The sequence below is a fragment of the Podarcis melisellensis genome, assembly GCF_964234715.1.
Source record: "Podarcis melisellensis genome assembly, chromosome: 3".
Taxonomy (NCBI): Eukaryota; Metazoa; Chordata; class Lepidosauria; order Squamata; family Lacertidae; genus Podarcis; species Podarcis melisellensis.
In genome coordinates, this window is record NC_138530.1 from 4337505 (window position 1) to 4359610 (window position 22106).

Here is a 22106-nt window from a genome sequence, read left to right on the forward strand (position 1 = left end):
GGCAATGCAGTGAATTCACATTCTTTGATTTTTTGAACCAAACTTGAAATCAAAACTTCAACATGAATGACTCACGTTAATCACTAAGTCTGCCACTAACCATATATTAAAGCTACTTTCTGTAAAAAAAACACACAAAAAACTACACTGTATGGCCAAGGGTATAGAACTGCTAAGAATAAGGTCACACCAAAATAGAAAAAGGCTATTACATATAATTGAAATACATATGAATTCAAATGTTCATCAAATTAAATGAATAGCATTTTTAAAACTAAAAAATAAATAATAACTTTTCTGTAGCTCACTTTTCAGAACTGCCAGTGGTGAATGACAGAATGCCCAGTAAGGTAACTGGATTAATAAATAAATAAATCATTATTCATTACTTGCACTGGCAATATCATAGCTTGACTTATTATTTACTAGATTTTTAAAATGTGGTTCTTACATTAGAATTTACAGAATTATTAGAATATTCTCATTCTCGAGAATATTCTCTGCAGAATATTCTCACCTCACATCACTAAGTCAGGGTCCATCTAGCCTAGCAACCTGCTCCTAACAGCGGCCAGCCGGACTCTTCTGGAAAGCCCTCAAGGAGGACAGAAGGCCAGCAGCTCTCCCACTGCTTGTCTCCAACACCAAATTCTCGGAGGTAGACTGCTCCCAATGTGGAGGTTCCATTGAGATATTGTGATTTCCCCTCTACAGATGTACCGCTGGTCCTGTTGTCCTTCACAAATCTTCCCTTAAAGCAGGGAATGGGGAAACTGTGGATCTCCAGATTTTGGGAGACTGCAATTCCCATAATCCCTGGCCATTGCCAGTACTGGCTGTGGATGATGGGAGTTGGGAATTCAACATCACGAGGGGCCACAACTGTTCCCCATTTCTGCTTTAACGCCATCTTGTAGCAGGGAGTTCCACAAGCTACTCATGTTTCGCATGAAATACTTGCGTCTGAATTTATGACCATCCATATTCACACACGACACGAATAATATGCGACAGACACTAAAATGGTGATTTCTTTGGAGTCGTGCAGCTACTATAAAACCCGAGGCTCATAAAACCAGAGATTCCCCCTTCTTTATAGGAAAGCTGCAAAATGCAAAGCAGGCTAGGACTGATTGCCCTTTCCCAAGCCTAGGAATAATGCTTGACATTTGTAGGGTGAATTTCTAGCACTGTTGGCACTTCATTGCCAATAAATCTTAGCAGCAACCCTGCAAAGTAGGCCAGATTCAATATTGCTGATGCCTTATTTCACTTGCTGAAATTGTGGCATGAAGTGACCTTTGAACTAGGGACTTTCTGGGAATCACAGTTTGTCTGAAAAGATGGAACCTTTCTAGGATTCTATGCCACCTGGAATTCTGGCCTCCAGCACTTGCCCTCTCCACCAGCCAGAGCTGCCGGCTTTTGTTTGTGTGCATATGAGATGTTGCTGCAGTCTTTGCAATGTGTTGCAAGCTGCCCTGAGAATCTTCAGGTTGTAAAGTAGGGTTTATAAAACTACTGCAGCTGCTGTTGCACTTTGGAACTCCCCGCCTATTGAGACCAAACTGTACTGTTTTTGACACATGCAAAAAACAATCCTGCTTAGACGAGTCTGCCCAGATGCTTAGAAAGTTGAAGTGATTTTAATCAGTTTCAGTATTTTAACTTTTGCATGTTTTAAAGGGGGGTTGTGGTTTCCCCCCCTTCATTTTCCTGTTTTAGATTTTGTAAACCGCTTTGAGGATTTTTATTTTTATTTTTTTAACACATAAGTGGTGCATGGATTTAATAAAATAAATAAAATAATAAATCTAGTCCGGCATCCTGTTCTCTTGGCGGCCAACCTTTGGAAAATCAGCAACCAAGACTTGAGCACGCGCACCCTATCCCCTCCTGTGGTTTCTAGCAACTGGTATTCAGAAACATGGCTGCCTCCATCTTTTAAATTTATTGAAAAAGCTAGTAAGAGGTGACATTTATAAAAGTAAGAGGCTAGTAAGAGGATAGACATTTATAAAATGGCATGGAGGAAGTGGATGGGAAAAGGTTCCCACCCCCCTCACTCCATCATTAACACTAGAAGTTGTGAACATCCAGTCTTGGAAATTATAGGAAAGAAAGTATTCCTTTGCACAGGACGTAGTTAATTTGTGAAGGGAGTTCCACAAGCTACTTGTGTTTTGCATGAAATACTTGCGTTTGAATTTATGACCATCAATATTCACACCTGGAAACTACAACTACTGTAATCCAGAATTTGGCAGCTAGACTGGTGACTGGGAGCGGCTGCCGAGACCACATAACACCATTCTTGAAAGACCTACATTGGCTCCCAGTACGTTTCCAAACACAACTCAAAGTGTTGGTGTTGACCTTTAAAGCCCTAAACGGCCTCGGTCCAGTATACCTGAAGGAGCGTCTCCTCCCCCATCGTTCTGCCGGGACACTGAGATCCAGCGCCGAGGGCCTTCTGGCGGTTCCCTCCCTGCGAGAAGCCAAGTTACAGGGAACCAGGCAGAGGGCCTTCTCGGTGGTGGCACCCGCCCTGTGGAGCGCCCTCCCATCAGATGTCAAAGAGAGAAACAACTACCAGACTTTTAGAAGACATCTGAAAGCAGCCCTGTTCAGGGAAGCTTTTAATGTTTGATGTATTTTAATATTTTGTTGGAAGCCTCCCTGAGTGGCTGGGGAAGCCCAGCCAGATGAGCAGGGTATAAATAATAAATTATTATTATTATAGGCGACGGACACTAAAACGGTGATTTCTTTGGAAATAGTGCAGCTACTATAAAACCCGAGGCTCATAAATCCAGACATTCCCCCTTCTTTATAGGAAAGCTGCCAGATTCTCAGCCATAGCATCCCTGCCAGGTGGCCTCCAAGGAAGAAATGAGGCTCTTTCTTCTATATATGAATAGTAATAGCCTCCAGATTAAATCTCCCCCCCCCTCAGGGGAGCCGAGGTCCACCTCGCAGGGCTGCAGGGCGCGTATGTGTCCCCCTCATGCCGGTCCCCCAGCCTCCCCAACTCACCAGCTTCATGCTTCACCCGGCTGTTATTTGCAGAGGACCGGCCCCTTTCCCGGCCTAGGCCTCTCCCCCCGCAAAGCACGCTGGGATATGTAGTCTCCCCCTCATCCCCTCCTCATCCCGTCCCCATGAAGTCATGGGCAGCCGGTCGAAGAGCATGCCGGGAACTGTAGTCCCCTCCTGGCTGCGTTTCACCCCGACGCCCACCTGCTCCCCGCTCTCCCGTCTCCTGCCGCCTCATTGGCGCGGCGGCGGCGCGCGCGGGGGCCGCCGGGAGTCGTAGTCCCCGCCCGCCCGGCCTGCGCCGGCCCCCTTGGGGAAGGAGGACTACAAATCCCAGGGCCTCCCCGCGGCGGCAGGTGGGAGCTTGGATGTTGATATCAACATGGCGCTTGTCAGACAGACAAAGGCAGCCAGTCTGGTCTGATTGAGCTCAGAGGGGAGCAGGGAGGAGTGGGAGGGGTTTCCCCCCCTTCTTTTCCTCGGGGGGCGCCAGGGGGAGCTGGGGCTGGGAGCTTGCAGGGCTTGGCACACACCCCTGGACACACTGCCCCCCCTCATTTTATTTTTGCAGACCCCCCCTGCAAGGAAAAGGGGGAGGAAAAACCCACCAGACCAGCCTCTTTCCTTTTCTGCATTTTGGGCGACACCCCCCCTCACCCCCCAACTCCTGCCGTTCAATGGTCAAGTGGAGAAGGAAGGAAGCGGGACCCAAAGGTGAGTTGTCCTTTGGGCAGGGAAGGGCATGATCTGGGGTGGGGAGTTGGGGGGTGGGAGTGATCTTGCAAAAGGGGAGAGGAAAAGTGGGGCATGACTTCCACCACCTCTCCCTCCCCCCCCCCCGTTCACCTCTTTTTGGGGGTTCTGGTGGGAGCGATTCATTGCAACCTTTGGGAGTTAGGAGGGGTGGGTGGGAGGGAGGTGGCAAAAAATGCACCCTAAGTAACTTTTGTGGCGTATGAGAATTTTTAAGAGTCAATGGAAGGAGGGAGAATGTTTTTGCTTCTGAGTTTTGTGTGTGGTGGGGAAGTCTTTTGCAAATAGCTTTTTTTGGGGGGGGGTATTTCTTATTTTTAAAATTTTTTGGTGGGGAAGTTTTTAAAAAGGAATGCGGGTGCCCCTTTCTTTCCCCTTGAAAGGTCTGGTTTGGGGGCAAAAAGAGGTGGGGATGAAATGCCTAGATGGGTGCTTGCTCATGATCACTTATCACTGGTTCGTAGTTGCCTCTTATCTCACTTTAGCCATCCTTTTGGGAAGCAGGCAAAGTGAAATGAAAGCTTGGATTAATCGTCTTGATGTGCTCATATGTCCTGAGTGGTTCCGGTGGTCCTGAACTGGGTTGAGAGACCGTTGTCGATGATGCCGATCATGTTTATTCTGGATTAATTAATTGAATGGGAAGATGTGATGTTGTCTGGATTTGAGTTGCGTTTTCGCCTCCCAAGCATCTGAAAACCTTAGGCTTAACGGAGCCCTGATAATCTTTGCATTGAATTAGCCAGGCAAAGCCACGCCAGTCTGACATGATTGTTTCCTAACAAATGTGTTCTTGCTTAGGTCAAGGTGGTGATCCCTCAGGGCATGAGAAAAGTCAAACAGGGATGCTTCTCTCGCCTTCAGTGCAAACCACATGAACAAAAAAATCCTGTTTTGCATGATGTGTGGGATTTGCATGACTTGTATGTGATGATGGCAGGATGGTTTCGGCTTGCTACTTTACGGCTAGGGTTTGCTGGGATCTTAGGAGCGAGACCAATGACAAATTCCTTTTTGATGATCTTGCAGGGCAGCTGTCTTCATCTTGACGGTCCTAGTGCTTTTCAGAGTGCCTGAAATGGGGAATTATTATGTTAAGAAATGAAAATAAGGATATAAGGTTGGGAGGTTGGGTTTCATGTCTGCCAAGTCTTGCTGGGGAACTGGTCTCAGTGCCGACTGGGGCAACTGATGCTCTGCTACCAGGCAGTTTAGCTAAAGCTGCATTAATCTCAAACTTTCGTAATCTTATTGCCTTGAGTGCACTAAAACAAGCTGAAATATTTTGACCTCATTGAGTTGTGGACTGGACTGTGCAAGAGGCAGGGAAGGTTTTTGACACACAGCGCACACTGAAGAAGCCGTTCTCTATTTTTGTCCTTTTCTTTTTGGCGTGATGAGAATGTTAGTATGCAAAATGTGCACAGGTTGAAAAGGAAGAAGGTGCTTCTTAAGGTTGTTGATGGGGTCTGTGTCAGGATACCTGAGACACTGAGGCTAAAAGATCCTCCTCAAAGAAGCGAAAATGACAAGCAGAAGGTGTGAACTGTTGCTGCGTCCAGACCTTCAGAGGGAGGGGTTGGGATCCGCTATGGGAATACTGGCTTGGAACAGGAGAAATGAATTCCTTAGCCTTGAGAGGAAACCAAGGCAATTTGTGCGGCACTTGGATGTCATGCGATTTTCATCCCCTTTTACTCACGTAATATTGCTGATTCAGACCTCATTTGGAACATGGGCAAAGGCTGCTTTCTGCGCTTTGCACCTCACATGTTTCTGGGGCTAATCTCCAGCACCTAAAATCTGATGCAAGCGCCTAGGAGTTTTGAAAGTTTTCCTTCCCCACCTCTCAGAAAGTTAAGGGGATACCATAAATGAACCATTGTGGTACCTTGAGTGAAGGGCTGAACTTGAGCCTGTGAGGTTCTGTTTCAGATCCAATGCAGCCAGGGATTCGCTGGGACTTTAGCTCCAGCTAAAGAGCCCCCTCCCCTTCAAATCCCATTCTAGATCACAATCTGAAACCCATTGACCTGAGATTAAGCCCCATGGAAGTCAGAAGGATTTACTTCTGCATATGCATGGTTAGGATTGCAGCCATGAGATCATTAGCAGTGCAGTCCTATTCATGTTGACTCTGAAGTCAGTTCCTTTGAGTTAGTTCATGGGGGGTTTATTCCTAGATAGGCTACAGTCCTATACACACCAGCCTTGGACAGAACACCAATTCCTACTCTCAACCCTTTTTTCATCCTCAGCCTAGGGATAGCAACACTGATCCACCTTACAGGATTCTTTGTAAGGATAAGGGAGAAAATGAGGATCTCTTTGAACGCCCAGAATCATTATTCCAGTGCTAAGCTGTAGTATATTTATTTTCCAGACTTGTGTCCCATCTGTAAAATAGGAAGGTGGCTGAGAAAGTGAGGCCTCAATACTCGATATCTCCATGGGTAATCTGAACAAGTATTATTATTTTTAAATCCTCTTGTCCGTCTTGGCAGGAGGAAAATATAAAGGAGGGGACCGGTGGGGCTGCCTTGAAAACTGCTCGTTCTTTTTTCACTGAAGCATCACCGTTATGCCCAAATAGGAGCAGGCTTTCCTGATGGGGTTTAAAAGGCTCATCTCGTTGAAGTGAGTTTGAGCTTTCTGCTTCTGTTTGGGCAGGTGTCTTTTGGCTGTGTAAGTAAGAGAGACTAAGGTTAAAAAGAGAGAGGGTGGGAGACTGGAGAAAGGTGTGACTCCTGACCTAATGAAGAGAAATCATGTTTTGAATTAGCCAGGAAGCACAGAATGACTTCAGACAAAGAGGCTGCGTTTCTAGTGGAGGGTTCAGAACCGGATTGGTGATGTTTTGTTCTATGCCTCTGACTTACATTGCATTAGAGACCATTGGACTACCTAACCTACCATTATTATGTATTTATTTAGAGTGGTGCATGCTTTTTTTAAAAAATAATAATATTCCTCTTCAGCCAGAAAGAGTCCCTTACAAGCGATATGGCAGTCCCAGCACTTGGGCTTGCAGTCTAAAAGACGTAGCAGAAAAAGAAAAGGCACTGGGAGGAGTATACTGGCTGCTCTGACTGGCAGCTGCTCTCCAGGGTCTTTTGCAAAGATCTTCCTTAGCAACTGCATTCCAGGGGGTTGGGCTAGATGACATTCGGAGGGTCCCTTCCAACTCTGCAGTTCTGTGATTCTGCGACTGCTACCTGAGATCCCGTTAGATTGCACCTGTGACTTCTGGCAGGCAAAGCATGGGCTCAACCAAAGGGTGACGTTTTCAATGGATTGCAGCGGCCAAGCTTGGTCATATTCCCCGGCCCCACGAATGAATGGCCAAGGCTTGCTGTGGGCTGCTAGTGGCTGGTTTGCTGCTGACATTTAGCTTCTGTTTGGATAACAAGTTAGCTGTGAACTGAAGTCACCCCCTCTCCAAAAAAGAGAGAGAGAGAAAGCCTAGTTAATGTGTGGCAGCGTTTTCCTGACCTTGGGAGTTGTACCTAAACGCCATTGTTTTCCAAGCTGCTTCTCAGCTTCCTATTTTCCTAGTGCTTTCTGGAAGGGTAAAAATATTTGCAGTGTGTTTGAAGCTGATGGGTAAATCCCAGCTAGCTAAAGCTGGGTTTTGCAAATTGCACCGGTATAAATCTCTGCTGCTGTTGTCGCTTGAAAGCTGTGCTTGGAATAAAACGCTGGATTTTCTGAAAGCTTGTACCTTTCCCTTTCCTTTTTTTCTTTTGGTCATTGTGGAGGCTGCTCCATTTCCACAGGGCCTGAGCACACTTCCTGAGTTGAGGGCAGCCTGGGACAGGACAGGGCGATCGAGATGAATCGCTTCCACCCCTGTGGAAGACCTGTGGGACTTTTAACTATGAGTTCATCTTTGACAGTGAGCTCAGGCTTCGCAGGATGGAGAAACAGATTTTTGGCTGCACCATGCATCCCCAGAAACAATCCTGGGAACTGTAGTTCCTTAGCGCTGCTGGGAATTGTAGCTCTGCAAAGGGTGAACTACTGTTCCCACGATTCTTTGGGAGAAGTCATGTGCTTTAAATGTATTGGTTTGTGTGCAGTTACTTCTCTTCCATTGTCTTCCAAACCCTCTTTTTCTTTGAACCGCTTTAAGCCCCGCTCCGGGCCTTGCCGCAGGTGAAAGGAAGTTGCTAAGTACATACAGCTTCATTTTCTAATATTCATCCCTTGTTAGCCTCCCCTCTCCTGCCCCTTCCCTCCCCTCCCTAATTTCCCCCCCTGCTGCTGTCAAACTCTAGATTTGTAAGCTCCTTGGGGCAGAGGCTTCTCGTAGTCCCATTTCTGTTTTAAAAAATGCATTGTGTGGAGGGAGCTATGTGTATGAAAGAATACGTTGTGTTTCCGATCCATTGACCTCATCCTAAAAATACAAGTCCTGCTGGATCAGACCAAAAAGTACACGTGATCTGTAAAATGCAAGCAGAAACACAGTGCATAGAATTTTTTTTTTAAGCTCGTTGAACTTGACTAGCATACTACTATTCTCCCCATACAGCAGGAGAAGGTACACTGGATCTACTGGTAAATCTTTTGTTAGTGTTAAAGGTAAAGGTACCCCTGCCCATACGGGCCAGTCTTGACAGACTCTGGGGTTGTGCGCCCATCTCACTTAAGAGGCCAGGGGCCAGCGCTGTCCGGAGACACTTCCGGGTCACGTGGCCAGCGTGACATCGCTGCTCTGGCGAACCAGAGCCGCACACGGAAACGCCGTTTACCTTCCCGCTGGTAAGCGGTCCCTATTTATCTACTTGCACCCGGAGGTGCTTTCGAACTGCTAGGTTGGCAGGCGCTGGGACCGAGCAGCGGGAGCGCACCCCGCCGCAGGGATTCGAACCGCCGACCTTTCGATCGGCAAGTCCTAGGCGCTGAGGCTTTAACCCACAGCGCCACCTGCGTCCCTTTGTTAGGGTTACTGGCCCCCAACAAGGGCAGTGACAATAAAGTAGCCTATGGGAAAACAACTAGCCAGGAGGGGTGGACATTTGACTGACAGGGCTATATTCTGACGCTGGAAACAAATCCTTAAGCTCGGAATGTGCTCAGAGGCACTCTTTTCTTTTAACTCTACCTGTACATCACTCGCACCTGTGGATGTATCCTCAAGATAACTAACTCGGTAATAAAGCTACACCTCTTGTGCTTTTTAACTCACTATTTTTGCAGGCTCAAAACTCCCTCGCTCCATGCATCCCTGTTTGTGGATGATTTTTCCCCCCAATCCATTTTTTACGGCCAGTGCAAGTCCAGGAGATGACCTCATCGCTTCAGGCTAATGAATGATGAACAGAAGGGCATTTTGAAACATTTTTTCTGGGTGCAAGCAATGGCAGATCCCGTACAGTCATACCTCGGGTTGCGAACATGATCCTTGTAGGATCTGCACATGCGCGTGACGTGATTTGGCGGTTCTGTGCATGACGTCATTTTTGTGCTTCTGCGCATGCGCGAGTCCCAAAACCCGGAAGTAACCTGTTACAGTATTTCCGGGTTCGGCGTGGTCCGCAACGCGAAAACGCGCAACCCGCAGTGTTCGTAACCCGACCTATGACTGTACTATTTATGACCGGATAATATTTTTAAATTGTTTTAGGGAAGAGGTGGTTGTTGAACAAGCAGAGCACTGATCCCAGATTTGGGATGGGAGTAAGGGGCTGGTCCGTTGCTGCCCTTGAAACTGACCCAGAAACTCCAGCGGGTGCAGAATGCTGCGGCGAGACTCCTTATGGGGTCTTTGCCGTGGGATCACATTCATCCAGTGCTATACCAGCTGCACTGGCTGCCAGTGGAGTACAGGATCAGGTTTAAGGTGCTGGTTTTAACCTTTAAAGCCCTATACGGCCTAGGACCCTCATACCTACAGGACCACCTCTCCTGGTACGTCCCACGGAGGACCTTACGGTCTGCAAATAATAACACCTTGGAGATCCCAGGACTCTAGGCTGGCCTTGACCAGGGCCAGGGCCATTTCGGCCTTGGCCCCGGCCTGGTGGAACGCTCTACCCCAAGAGATCAGGGCCCTGTGGGATTTGACATCTTTCCGCAGGGCCTGCAAGATGGAGTTGTTCTGCCAGGCCTTTGGTTAGGGCTGAGCCTGACTCCCCTTTTATTTTTGTATAAGAACTAATATGAAAGAGGCCTCCCAGCATTCTCACAGGCCCATATAAGATCAGCGTACAGTGGTACCTCGGGTTAAGAACTTAATTCGTTCTGGAGGTCTGTTCTTAACCTGAAGCACCACTTTAGCTAATGGGGTCTCCTGCTGCCGCTGCTGCACGATTTCTGTTCTCATCCTGAAGCAAAGTTCTTAACTCGAGGTACTATTTCTAGGTTAGCGGAGTCTGTAACCTGAAGCGTATGTAACCCGAGGTACCACTGTATACAGCTGGCCCAACGAGCAATTACTGTTCCCAACCCTAGCCCTACGGAAAGCCATCTGATTAGATTTTTAATTTGATTTTGACCTGTTTTTAAGAGGGTAATTATTGTTTGATTTTATACCAGTGTTATATATCTGATGTTAGCCGCCCTGAGCCTGGGGAGAGCGGGATATAAATAAAAGTTAGTTAGTTAGTTTGTTTGTTTGTTTGTTTATGATGCTCAGGAAAAAATTCTGTCTACCTATCCTGCAAAGGATCCCAAGGTAGGTTCTGTGGGATGCTCTCTCTGCGTGCGGGTGATGCAGCGTTCAAGTTGTGAAAGAGGAGACTCAGCTGGAGAGAGCAGGGAGAGAAACTGCTGGCTCACGGGCTACCCATCACTGTGGAAGGCTGGTCCCATGATACGAACAGCTCATTTCTGCAGTGCTTATGAGGTGGTGGGCTTGCGTGTGCTGCCGTTTCCTTCCTAAGAATAGGGAAGCTGGACTTTATTTCTCCCACGAGGGCAGAAATAAAGCCGCCCAGAATGTCGCTAGCAACGCATCAGTGTTTTCGGGGCCTGCGGGCGGTGCTGGGAACGGTTAGGAAGTTGGCAGTCCTTAGCAGGGATGCCTGAGCTACCTGTTCCCTGCAAATCCCAGTGTGAGCCACACTTTCTGGGTTGGTGGGCAGTTTTGGAACACAGCTCACCCTTCCTCTTCAGATTTCGCAGCACAGCTATTGGCTCCAAGACAGGGGATTAAAAAACGTTTTAGGATAAAAAGATGCTTAGAAATGCATACTTTGGGGCATAAAACGGTAAAGGGACCCCCGACCATTAGGTCCAGTCGTGACCGACTCTGGGGTTGCAGCGCTCATCTCGCTTTATTGGCCGAGGGAGCCGGCGTACAGCTTCCGGGTCATGTGGCCAGCATAACTAAGCCGCTTCTGGCAAACCAGAGCAGCGCACGGAAACGCCGTTTACCTTCCCGCCGGAGCGGTAACTACTTATCTACTTGCACTTTCACATGCTTTTGAACTGCTAGGTGGGCAGGAGCAGGGACCAAGCAACAGGAGCTCACCCCGTTGAGGGGATTCGAACCGCCGACCTTCTGATTGGCAAGTCCTAGGCTCTGTGGTTTAACCCACAGCGCCACCTGCGTCCCACTTTGGGGCATAGGGGCATCTTATTTAAAAGAGCTTTTGTAGCCCACTGAACACCTTTCCCCAAAAGCTCTCTTATTATTATTATTTACTGTTTGTTTGCTTTGCATACGGTGCGATGCAATACCCCGCTCCCTTCACAACTTTGATGAATTATTGGCAGCTATGATGCATCCCTGTCATGCAAGGCAGACGGTATGTGCGTGTTCCTAAAAGGTCACCTCACCCTTTATGCACCTAATCGATCACTGTGGTGTGCTGCCGAGAGCCTCCTGTGATGCCATCTTACCCGGAAGTCCATTGCACCCAATGTAGGAGCCAAGCCTTGAGTGTTTGGAATTCCCTCTCCGTGGATATTAGGCAGGCTCCGTCTTAGCTATCTTTTAACCTTCCTTCTCCAAGAAGCCTTCTAAGCTAAGATCTTTCCTGGTGTGCATCCACACTGGAACTGTGCTGAAAACGTTTTAATTCCTTTATCGTTAGCCTGTTCGTCGCCCTGGGCTGAATATATCTGCTCACGATATTTTCTACGCTCAACCTCTGTGACAATCAATATTGCAAGTTTCCCCTCCCAATATGATCAAACCCAACAGCAGCCACAAACGCCAATCACGGAGTCCAGCATTTCCCACTTTCCTGCTGAACATGAGCTGCCAGTTGTCTTTTGCTTGGCTGTTGAGCTTCTTGCCATGCAAAAATCCCCTGCCCTATCTGTAATGATGACGAGGTTTGCGTCCTGCGCAGTTTCCTTCTCACAACTGCATGAACTTATTTGCTTATAGTTGAAATGTATGCCCTGCTCTATTGGCCCTGATTGGCACCTGTCAACAATTGATACAAACCATACATCCATTTTTTAATATATATATATATATATATATATAAAATACAAAAAGTTAAAATGTATAAAAATCATTAAGAAAGCAACAAAACTAATTTAAAAACTAATCTATTAAAATACATATAAGAAATACAGCTGTTGTTGTTTAGTCGTTTAGTCATGTCTGACTCTTCGTGACCCCCTGGACCAGAGCACGCCAGGCCCTCCTGTCTTCCACTGCCTCCCACAGTTTGGTCAAACTCATGCTGGTAGCTTCAAGAACACTGTCCCACCATCTCGTCCTCTGTCGTCCCCTTCTCCTTGTGCCCTCCATCTTTCCCAGCATCAGGGTCTTTTCCAGGGAGTCTTCTCTCCTCATGAGGTGGCCAAAGGACTGGAGCCTCGGGGTGCCCTGTTCCTGCTGCCTACGGGACTTCCTGCTTCTTGATTCATGGAGGGAGGTGGAGCCCAAAGGGTTAAAATGGAGAGTCGGTTAAAGTATGGATTTTCTATGAATTTATAAAGGTAGGTGCAGTGGACGCTCGGGTTGCGAACATGATCCGTGCGGGAAGCATGTTCGCAATCTGCAGCATCCGCAACCCGCAGCAGCGCGCCTGTGCATGCATGGGTTGCGATTTGGCGCTTCTGCGCATGCGCAAAGCGTGATTTAGTGCTTCTGCGCATGCGCCGAAACCCAGAAGTAACCTGTTCTGGTACTTCCGGGTTCAGCACGGTGCGCCACCTGAAATCACACAACCCGAAGAGTCTGTAACCCGAGGTATAACTGTACAGTGGTACCTCGGGATGCGAACAGGATCCGTTCCGGAGCCCCATTCGCAACCCACGCAGAACGCTACCTGCGTCTGCGGGTCACGATTAGCTGCTTCTGCGCATGTGTGTGACGTCATTTTGAGCGTCTGCGCGAGTGGGGAAACCCGGACGTAGCCCGTTCTGTTACTTCCGGGTTGCTGTAGGATGCAACCTGAAAATGCTCAACCTGAAGCGTCTTTAACCCGAGGTAGGTACAGTACAGTAGTACCTCGGGATGCGAACAGGATCCGTTCCGGAGCCCTGCTTGCATCCCGAATGGAACGCAAGACATGGCGGCGCATCTGCGCGTGCGTGGGTCGCATTTCGCCGCTACTGCGCATGTGCGTGATGTCATTTTGAGCGTCTGCGCATGCACGAGTGGCAAAACCCGGAAGTAACGCGCTCCGTTACTTCTGGGTTGCCGTGGAGCACAACTCGAACACCCTCAACCTGAAGCGAAGACTGTATCTTCCCTGAGCTGTCAAGTCGAAAGGATGCATTAAGGCATAATATTTGTAATGCTGAAACAACTTTAAAGATGCCCGCCCCCCGGTCATTTCCGTAACAAGTCCTACCCGGAGATGCTGCTGGGTCTTGAAGCTAGGACCTTCTACATGCCAAGCAGATGTTCTGCTTGCTGAGCTATGGCCAAAATGAGCAGGTGTGTTTGGTCTGTCTGTCTGTCTGTCTTTTATCTCTCTCTCTCCACATTCGCAATCCTGCCTGGAATCGCAGGCGCTTTGTCTTTCTCCTCCCATCCCTGCCAGATCCTGCTGGGACAGAGTTCTGTAGCAGCCGGCAGGAAACTTTCTATTAATTGGGGAATCTCCTTGGCCGGCTCAGGCGTTTGCGTGTTGGAAGTTGGCAAGGCTGCCTTTCGAGGAGGAGAGAACAAGTTCATACAACGGGTCACTTCTCTCTCGATAATTTTTGGAGCCGCGTTTCCTCATGTCGAAAGACTTATCTGAGATGAGGTGCTTGAAACCAGGACCAGGAAAATGGCCAGAAAGTGGGGGGAGACTATTATTTGCATTGAGGGGAGGCAGCAATAAAGGACTGTCTAGCGGCACCACGGTTTCAGCAGACCATAGTAAAACTCCCCTCCAAAATGAACAGGAGCAATTTACCGTATTTTTATAAGACTCACTTTTCCCCTCCTTAAAAAGTAAGGGGAAATGTGTGTGCGTCTTATGGGGCGAATACAGGCTGTGCAACTATCCCAGAAGCCAGAACAGCAAGAGGGATTGCTGCTTTCACTCCGCAGCGATCCCTCTTGCTATTCTGGCTTCTGAGATTCAGAATATTTTTTTTCTTGTTTTCCTCCTCCAAAAACTAGGTCACCTTGTGGTCTGGAGCGTCTTATAGAGCGAAAAATACGGGTAGTTGCAAATAAACCTAATAAGGGGTTTTTGTTTGGGAATGGCAAGACCCTGGCTTTCCCAGACTTCGAGAATTGGATTTAACAGGTGAGATTTTCCACTTGGGCCCAGTCCCATATCGGAAGATACCCCATAGCGATGTGAATAAGGCCTGGAGCTTTCCTGGGGTTTTAAAGTCACAGTCCTTGCAGAGAAGGTCGTAATGAATAAAGCAGTATAAGAGATTCGGGGAGAAAAGATGGGGGTCGGAGCTTGGAAAAAACAGTATGCTTGCTTTTTCTTTTTTGCCAGCAAATATTTCTACATAAGATTCCTGGGTGGTTGCCAAGGGCAAAGGGTTGTGTAGAAAGCAGAACCGTAGCAAGGTCTGGTGTTGCCTGTGGGCAGCCTTGATGGGCTGAAAGCCAGGGGTCCCTTGGCTACCAGATCAGTAGCAGATGATGGCGGCGCAAGACCTCAGCAGCTTAGCAGCCTAATTGAAAGTCTCCCGAGCAACTTTTTGAACAGCAGCGGGTTGATAAAATAGGGGAGGACGTGCTTCTGTAGAAGCTCCCCTGGAAAGCGCAACAGGCAAGGAATCCTGGTTTTTAAAAATATATTATGCTGCCACTGTTTCTATTTATCTCCTAAGGATGCAGATATATAAGCCAAGATATATAAGCCAAGTGGTACCTAAAACCCGGGGACGCGGGTGGCACTGTGGGTTAAACCACTGAGACTAGGGCTTGCTGATCAGAAGGTCGGCGGTTCGATTCCCCGTGACTGGGTGAGCTCCCGTTGCTCGGTCCCTGTTCCTGCCCACCTAGCAGTTCGAAAGCATATCAAAGTGCAAGTAGATAAATAGGTACCACTCCAGCGGGAAGGTAAATGGTGTTTCCGTGTGCTGCTCTGGTTTGCCATAAGCGGCTTAGACATGCTGGCCACATGACCCGGAAGCTGTACGCTGGCTCCCTCGGCCAATAAAGCGAGATGAGCGCTGCAACCCCAGAGTCGGCCACGACTGGACCTAATGGTCAGGGGTCCCTTTACCTTAAACCTAGATTACGGTCACTACAACAGATTATTATTATTATTATTATTATTATTATTATTATTATTTTATTTATTGCATCTCAAAGTGGTTTACAACACATTAAAGCATCAAATGAAACAGTCCAGAATAAAACAAATTCAAGCTTCGAGCAAAATATTTCAAATCCTTCCCTAAGTTACATTTTGCTTTCCCCATGCTTATTTGTCTACAGTGGTACCTCGGGTTAAGTACTTAATTCGTTCCGGAGGTCCGTTCTTAACCTGAAACTGTTCTTAACCTGAAGCACCACTTTAGCTAATGGGTCCTCCTGCTGCCGCCGCGCCACCGGAGCCCGATTCCTGTTCTTATCCTGAAGCAAAGTTCTTAACCCGAGGTAATATTTCTGGGTTAGCGGAGTCTGTAACCTGAAGCCTATGTAACCTGAAGCGTATGTAACCTGAGGTACCACTGTACTTTACATAGCTGCCCCATAGCAGAAGTACTGTAGGAAGGGAGGGTGGTGGTGCAGTGGTTAGGATGTCAGAAACTAGGACCCAGGAGATCAGGGTTCAAATCCCCACTCAGTCATGAATCTCGCTGGGTGACCTTGGAATCAGTCGCAGCCTCTTCACTTCCCTCGCAGGGTCATTGTAGGGAAGTCATTGATACCTTAAGGATGCAAAGTATTTTAAAATGTTTAACAGAAAATCTCATAAAAATTATAATCCAAGTTTGGGAAACCCTGGTTTTACATAGTTGACCAAACCAACTTCTTTGGTTTGGGTTTCGCTTGTTTACAAATGGAGTAGAGTTTGTCCTAAACCATAGTTTCTGAGTAACAAACCGGCCCTACTGTTAGGGAAGTGGGGCATCATTTTTCTGCGAGTATCGATATCCTGGGACAATGCTTCTGGCTCAGAGGTAGCTGTTTCATCGCACGGCTGGCTGGATCGAACGGAAGGCCCTCGTCGCATCTGATCTTCCTCTTCAACCATCTTCTTTTGTTTAGAGCACTGCTTCCTAATTTAATACCGTCCCAAAATAGTCTTCCTGCGAGCGAGACATGGGTGGCTGTTCTCTCCCCTACCCTCACCGCCGTTTGTGGTGCGAGAAGCTTTTTTGATTAAACACTGAGAGTGTTCGCAAATAGATGCAATTTAAGTTTAAGATTAGCACATAAAACATTAGGTTTCGTTCCTCCTCTGTTACACAGCCATCCGGTCTCCAGGAGTGGGAAATCGTTCCTCTACTAGTTGGCCGACTGAAAATCTCACCGTGTAACTGTGAAATGCACACTTTTATTTTTATCCTGTGCCTGAGCTTTTTATTTTATATATATATAAATAAAACCACTGCACTTGCTAATGTGAAATTCTAGGTTCTGAGTTAAATCTGTTTTCTCTCTCTCAGATGTAGTTCTTCCTTGCGTGGGCCTGGTTCATTTGCCGGCTCTGTTCATTGCATGATAACATATCATCTCATTTTTGGAAAAACAACAACAACAACAACTAATAATAATAGTAATAACAATAATTTATTTGTACCCCGCCCATCTGGCTGGGTTTCCCCAGCCACTCTGGGCGGCTTCCAACAAAGACCAAAATACACTAAAATGTCACGCATTAAAAAGTTCCCTGAACAGGACTGCCTTCAGATGTCTTCTGAATGTCAGGTAGTTGTTTATCTCTTTGACATCTGATGGGAGGGTGTTCCACAGGGCGGGTGCCACCACCGAGAAGGCCCTCTGCCTGGTTCCCTGTAGCTTTGCTTCTCACAATGAGGGAACCGCCAGAAGGCCCTCGAAGCTGGACCTCAGTGTCCGGGCAGAACGATGGAGGTGGAGATGCTCGTTTAGATATACTGGACCGAGGCTGTTTAGGGCTTTCAAGGTCAGCACCAACACTTTTAATTGTGCTCAGAAACGTACTGGGAGCTAATGTGGGTCTTTCAAGACCGGTGATATGTGGTCTCGGCGGCTGCTCCCAGTCACCAGTCTAGCTGCCGCATTCTAGATTAATGGCAGTTTCCGGGTCATTACAGTAGTCCAAGCGGGAGATAACCAGAGCATGCACCACTCTGGCGTGACAGTCTGTGGGCAGGAAGCGTCTCATCCTGCGCACCAGATGGAGCTGATAAACAGCTGCCCTGGACACACAACTGACCTGCGCCATGGACAGCTGTGGGTCCAGAATGACTCCCAGGCTGCGCACCTGGTCCTTCAGGGGCACAGTAACCCCATTCAGGATCAGGGAGTCCTCCACACCTGCCCGCCCCCTGTCCCCCAAGAACAGTACTTCTGTCTTGTCAGGATTCAACCTCAATCCATTAGCCACCATCCATCCTCCAGCCGCCTCCAGGCACTCACAACAAAAGCAAGATTCTAGCCCTTATTGTGGCAGAAAACAGCTTGGATGTATGTGGGTAGTTTATAGTGAAGGCTTGGAGGAAAGAGTGAACATTTTCCGGTGGTGGGATGTTGGAGGGGACCCTGAGAGTCATCTAGACCAACCTGCTGGGTGTGTACAGTGGCTAGCTATAACACCTTTTTTAATGGGAGTTGCACTGTCAGTCTACTACTAGGCTCCGCAGGAATCCATGCTATAGGATCCCTGACAGATGTCCACCCAACCTCTATTCAAAAACGTACAATGAAAGCGGTGAAAATCGTTGTTACAGGGATCCTAGCTGCTGTTATACCGTACATAAACAATGTTCTTATTTCTTTTTTTAATTTCTGGTGGTAATGTACCAAGCAGGAAGATCTCTGGTTTTTTTCTGAAGGTGATTTTAAATAGTTTCTTAAACTCATTGTAGAATGACACGCTTCCAGAGATTACTGACTGGCAGATACTCACATTAGAATATCTACAATTAGCAAAACTGACAGGATCAGTTAGAGGAACATCGAAACAAAAAATCAACTTGAGAATGGATAATATTCAAGAACTATGTGAAACTTTATTGTACAAATAATTCCTTATTAGCAGAAATTGAGTGATATTTGTAAAGAAAACGATTAGAGGGAATATAAGTAGAAAGAAATGATATTATAGAATACAAATCTGTGTTAAAAAAGAATATATTACAGTATAATGAGAAGAATGGGAAGGATTGTGTTGATGAACACTTTTATGGTGTAAATGTTGTCTTTTCCTTTCCTCTTTTGATTGTTTTTACTTTGTATCTTTGTTATTTATTTTTTTCTTTTCCTCTTTTTTGTTCCTTTAGAAATTTTCTATTCTCTACATAATTTTTTTTCATATGTGAAGAGATAGCGTATGACGTTTGTATAGATATGTAAATTTTTAATTAATAAAGAATTTATTTTTTTTTTTTAAAAAAAGAAATCAGTGGTACAATTTGTATTGCAATACAATACTCAGATAGCACAAAGGGCTGGTCTGTCAGTGGTTGGACAATTCGGTGGCTAAATATATCCCTGTTTACCGTTCTCAATTATCAGTTACCTGCCCTTTCTTTTTATAATCGCCCAAAGAGGCCGACGTAAGCATATGAAACTTGCAAAGCGGACTAAAAATAATAATATTGCAGCATCGCGATGGCATACCAGTTAAAAGGAGAGCAGCCTCTATGAGAAACTAGCAGGGCAGGGAACGTTATTGCAGCATTCCTCGACCTGGTGTGTCTTCCAGGTGTTTTTGGACTCATTCTGCGCTGCATGGGGCTGATGGGACTGAGGTCCAGCGCTGAGGGCCTTCTGGCGATTCCCTCGCTGCGAGAAGCCAAGTTACAGGGAATCAGGCAGAGGGCCTTCTTGGTGGTGGCACCCTCCCTGTGGAACGCCCTCCCATCAGATGTCAAAGAGAAGAACAACTACCAGACTTTTAGAAGACATCTGAAGGCAGCCCTGTTTAGGGAAGCTTTTAATGTTTAATAGGTTTTGTATTTTAATATACTGTTGAAAGCCGCCCAGAGTGGCTGGGGAAGCCCAGGCAGATGGGCGGGGTATAAATAATAATAATAATAATCATTATCATCATCATTATTATTATGCCTGCATGTGTCCTCCAGCAGCCAGGAGCGCGGGGCTATCAAAATGAAGGGGATAGGTGGGAGTTGCGGGCGGGCGGCACGTCAAATGTCACCCCCCTTGGAAATGACACCCAGGGCGGACCACCCCCACCGCCCCCACCTTGCTCCGTCCCTGATGCTGAGGTTGGCAAAGGAATTTTGCTTGCTGCTTCGCTCTCTGCCCCCTGCTATTCCATGTTGCATTGCTTCCCTCTGGATCGAATGCCCTTCCATTCTTTTGCCTGCAGCTAAGTCTTGCTCAGGGACGCGGGTGGCGCTGTGGGTTAAACCACAGAGCCTAGGACTTGCCGATCAGAAGGTTGGCAGTTCGGATCCCCGCGCCGGGGTGAGCTCCCATTGCTCGGTCCCTGCTCCTGCCAACCTAGCAGTTCGAAAGCACGTCAAAGTGCAAGTAGATAAATAGGTACCACTCCAGTGGGAAGGTAAACGGCGTTTCCGTGCACTGCTCTGGTTCGTCATAAGCGGCTTAGTCCTGCCGGCCACATGACCCAGAAGCTGTATGCCTGCTCCCTTGGCCAATAAAGCGAGATGAGCACCGCAACCCCAGAGCCGGCCACGACTGGACCTAATGGTCAGGGGTCCCTTTACCTTTAAGTCTTGCTCGGCCAGCCCACCAGAGCGTTCCCTTTCACCAGTGGATTTCCACACAGGAAATTTACTCTTGTAACGTGAGATGGCTGCAGTGACTCCAGTCGTCTTCCTGGTATCGATTCCATCTCCTGCCAGACAGGTCTTTGGACATCATGATGATAGCACAGTCAAATCCTAGCCGGGAGCAGCGGCTGACGTCGCTCATGAATTTCCCTTTGGCTCATTTACCAGCGATAATTCTGACAAATTTGGTGTCATTCCCTGGTCACGCTTCGTGGTGCTCGGTTCTGTCCACAGCCACCCACTTTGTTACCTTCGTCGCATGATGTGGATCCTGGTGGAAGCCTATTTTTAGGACTTTGGTGGTCTGGAATAAGAGAAGAGAGAACCACCTCTCTCTTCCAATTTATGAAGTATACAGAATTGCCTGGAGGAAGTGGAACATAATCCGTTCTGGAAGGACGTTCGACTTCCGAAACATTCGAATCCTAAGGTGTAGCTTCCGATTGGCTGACAGCTAGGCTTTTTACAGATCGGAAACCGCACCGGATGTTTGGGTTCCAAGGAACGTCTGAAAACCGGAACACTTACTTCCTGGATTTCGACGTTTGGGAGCTGCAACGTTTGGGAATGGAGCAGTTTGAGAACCGAGGTTCCACTGTACTCGCAAAATGCTATCGGGTACTGGGCTGTTCTTAATGTTGCCAGTCTCTCCCTTGTTGGGTAACTCAGAATTCATATACAGTCATACCTCAGGTTGAATATGCTTCAGGTTGAGCGTTTTCAGGTTGCGCTCCACGGCGACCCGGAAGTAATGGAACACATTACTTCCTGGTTTCACCGCTCACGCATTCGCAGACGCTCAAAACAACGTCAATCGCATGCGCGGAAGCGACAAAACGCGACCCGCAGTCGCGTGTTACGTTCTACTCAGGATGCGAACGGGACTCCAGAACGGATCCCGTTCACATCCAGAGCTACCACTGTATTACTTAGGGCCTGCAAGCAAAGATCTCGCTGGCTAGTTCAAGGCAAGGCCGGCCCGTGACATTCAGCCTTCCTTCACATTCCTTCTGCTTGGTTGCCGCTTAGCATTGCCAGGTCACGATGCTAGCGAACTCCTGCGCAATTCTGCCATCTCAGTCCTGCTAGGAGTCTAGGCTCAGACTATACCTGGCAGTGCAATGTGCATTGGCTCCCTGACCCACAGTCCCTGGTTACCCAAATCTTCCTTACTATTGTGTTCTCTTTTAGTTCCTTGATTATTATTTTTTAAGCACTGGGTCAGTTAACAGCCTTTGGTTCTCCATCTCTCTGTCTAGCCACATTTTCTCTTTTGGCTTGCAACTCCTGTCTTCCTTCCTTCCTTCCTTCCTTCTTTCTTTTCCTTTTCCTTCCTTCCTTCCTTCCTTCCTTCCTTCCTTCCTTCCTTCCTTCCTTCCTTCCTTCCTTCCTTCCTCTTGTGATTTTCTTTCTTCCTTCCTTCCTTCCTTCCTTCCTTCCTTCCTTCCTTCCTTCCTTCCTTCCTTCCTTCCTTCCTTCCTTTCTTTCTTTCTTTCTTTCTTTCTTTCTTTCTTTCTTTCTTTCTTTCTCTCTCTCTCTCTCTCTCTCTCTCTCTCTCTCTCTCTCTCTCTCTCTCTCTCTCTCTCTTTCTTTCTTTCTTTCTTTCTTTTCTTCTTTCTTTTTCCTCACTGCTCTGCCTCCCCATCCCCTTTGGCCTACCATATTTTTCGCCCCATAAGACGCACCTGACCATAAGATGCACCTAGTTTTTAGAGGGGGAATGCAAGGAAAAAATATTCTTTAAAGGGAGCACTGAGCAGAGACTGTATGCATCCCAGGCTCTGCTCAGCGCTCCCTTTCACAAGCTGCGCGGAGCGTGTGTGCGGCTCTTGGGGGCTTTTCCCCAAGGAAAAAGCCCTTCTCCCTCCTCGGGGAAAAGTCCCCAAGAGCCGCACACACGCTCCGCGTGCTCTTTAAAGGGAGCGCTGAGCAAAGCCTCCCGCCTGCATTCGCTCCATAAGACGCACACACATTTCCCCTTACTTTTTAGGAGGGGAAAAGTGCGTCTTATAGAGCGGAAAATACGGTAA

The 22106-nt window shown here is 47.5% G+C and overlaps 2 protein-coding genes across 8 annotated transcripts in view; one reads left to right on the forward strand and one right to left on the reverse strand.

Annotated features, from left to right (window-relative positions):
- INTS9 (integrator complex subunit 9) overlaps positions 1 to 3194 on the reverse strand; it is a 69528-nt gene extending 66334 nt beyond the window's left edge. Inside the window, exon 1 of the mRNA XM_081904016.1 lies at positions 3037 to 3194. Coding sequence (XP_081760142.1) covers positions 3037 to 3045 — 9 coding nt within the window. The 5' untranslated portion in view covers positions 3046 to 3194. The remainder of the gene's footprint in view (positions 1 to 3036) is intronic.
- A 177-nt stretch (positions 3195 to 3371) lies between these two features.
- The window catches only part of HMBOX1 (homeobox containing 1), a 110408-nt gene continuing 91673 nt past the window's right edge, over positions 3372 to 22106 (forward strand). For 6 of the 7 annotated variants that reach the window (XM_081904206.1, XM_081904210.1, XM_081904208.1 and 3 more), the window contains exon 1: positions 3399 to 3750. The gene's annotated coding sequence lies outside the window, so the exon portion shown is untranslated. The other variant, XM_081904207.1, reaches the window with a different exon arrangement.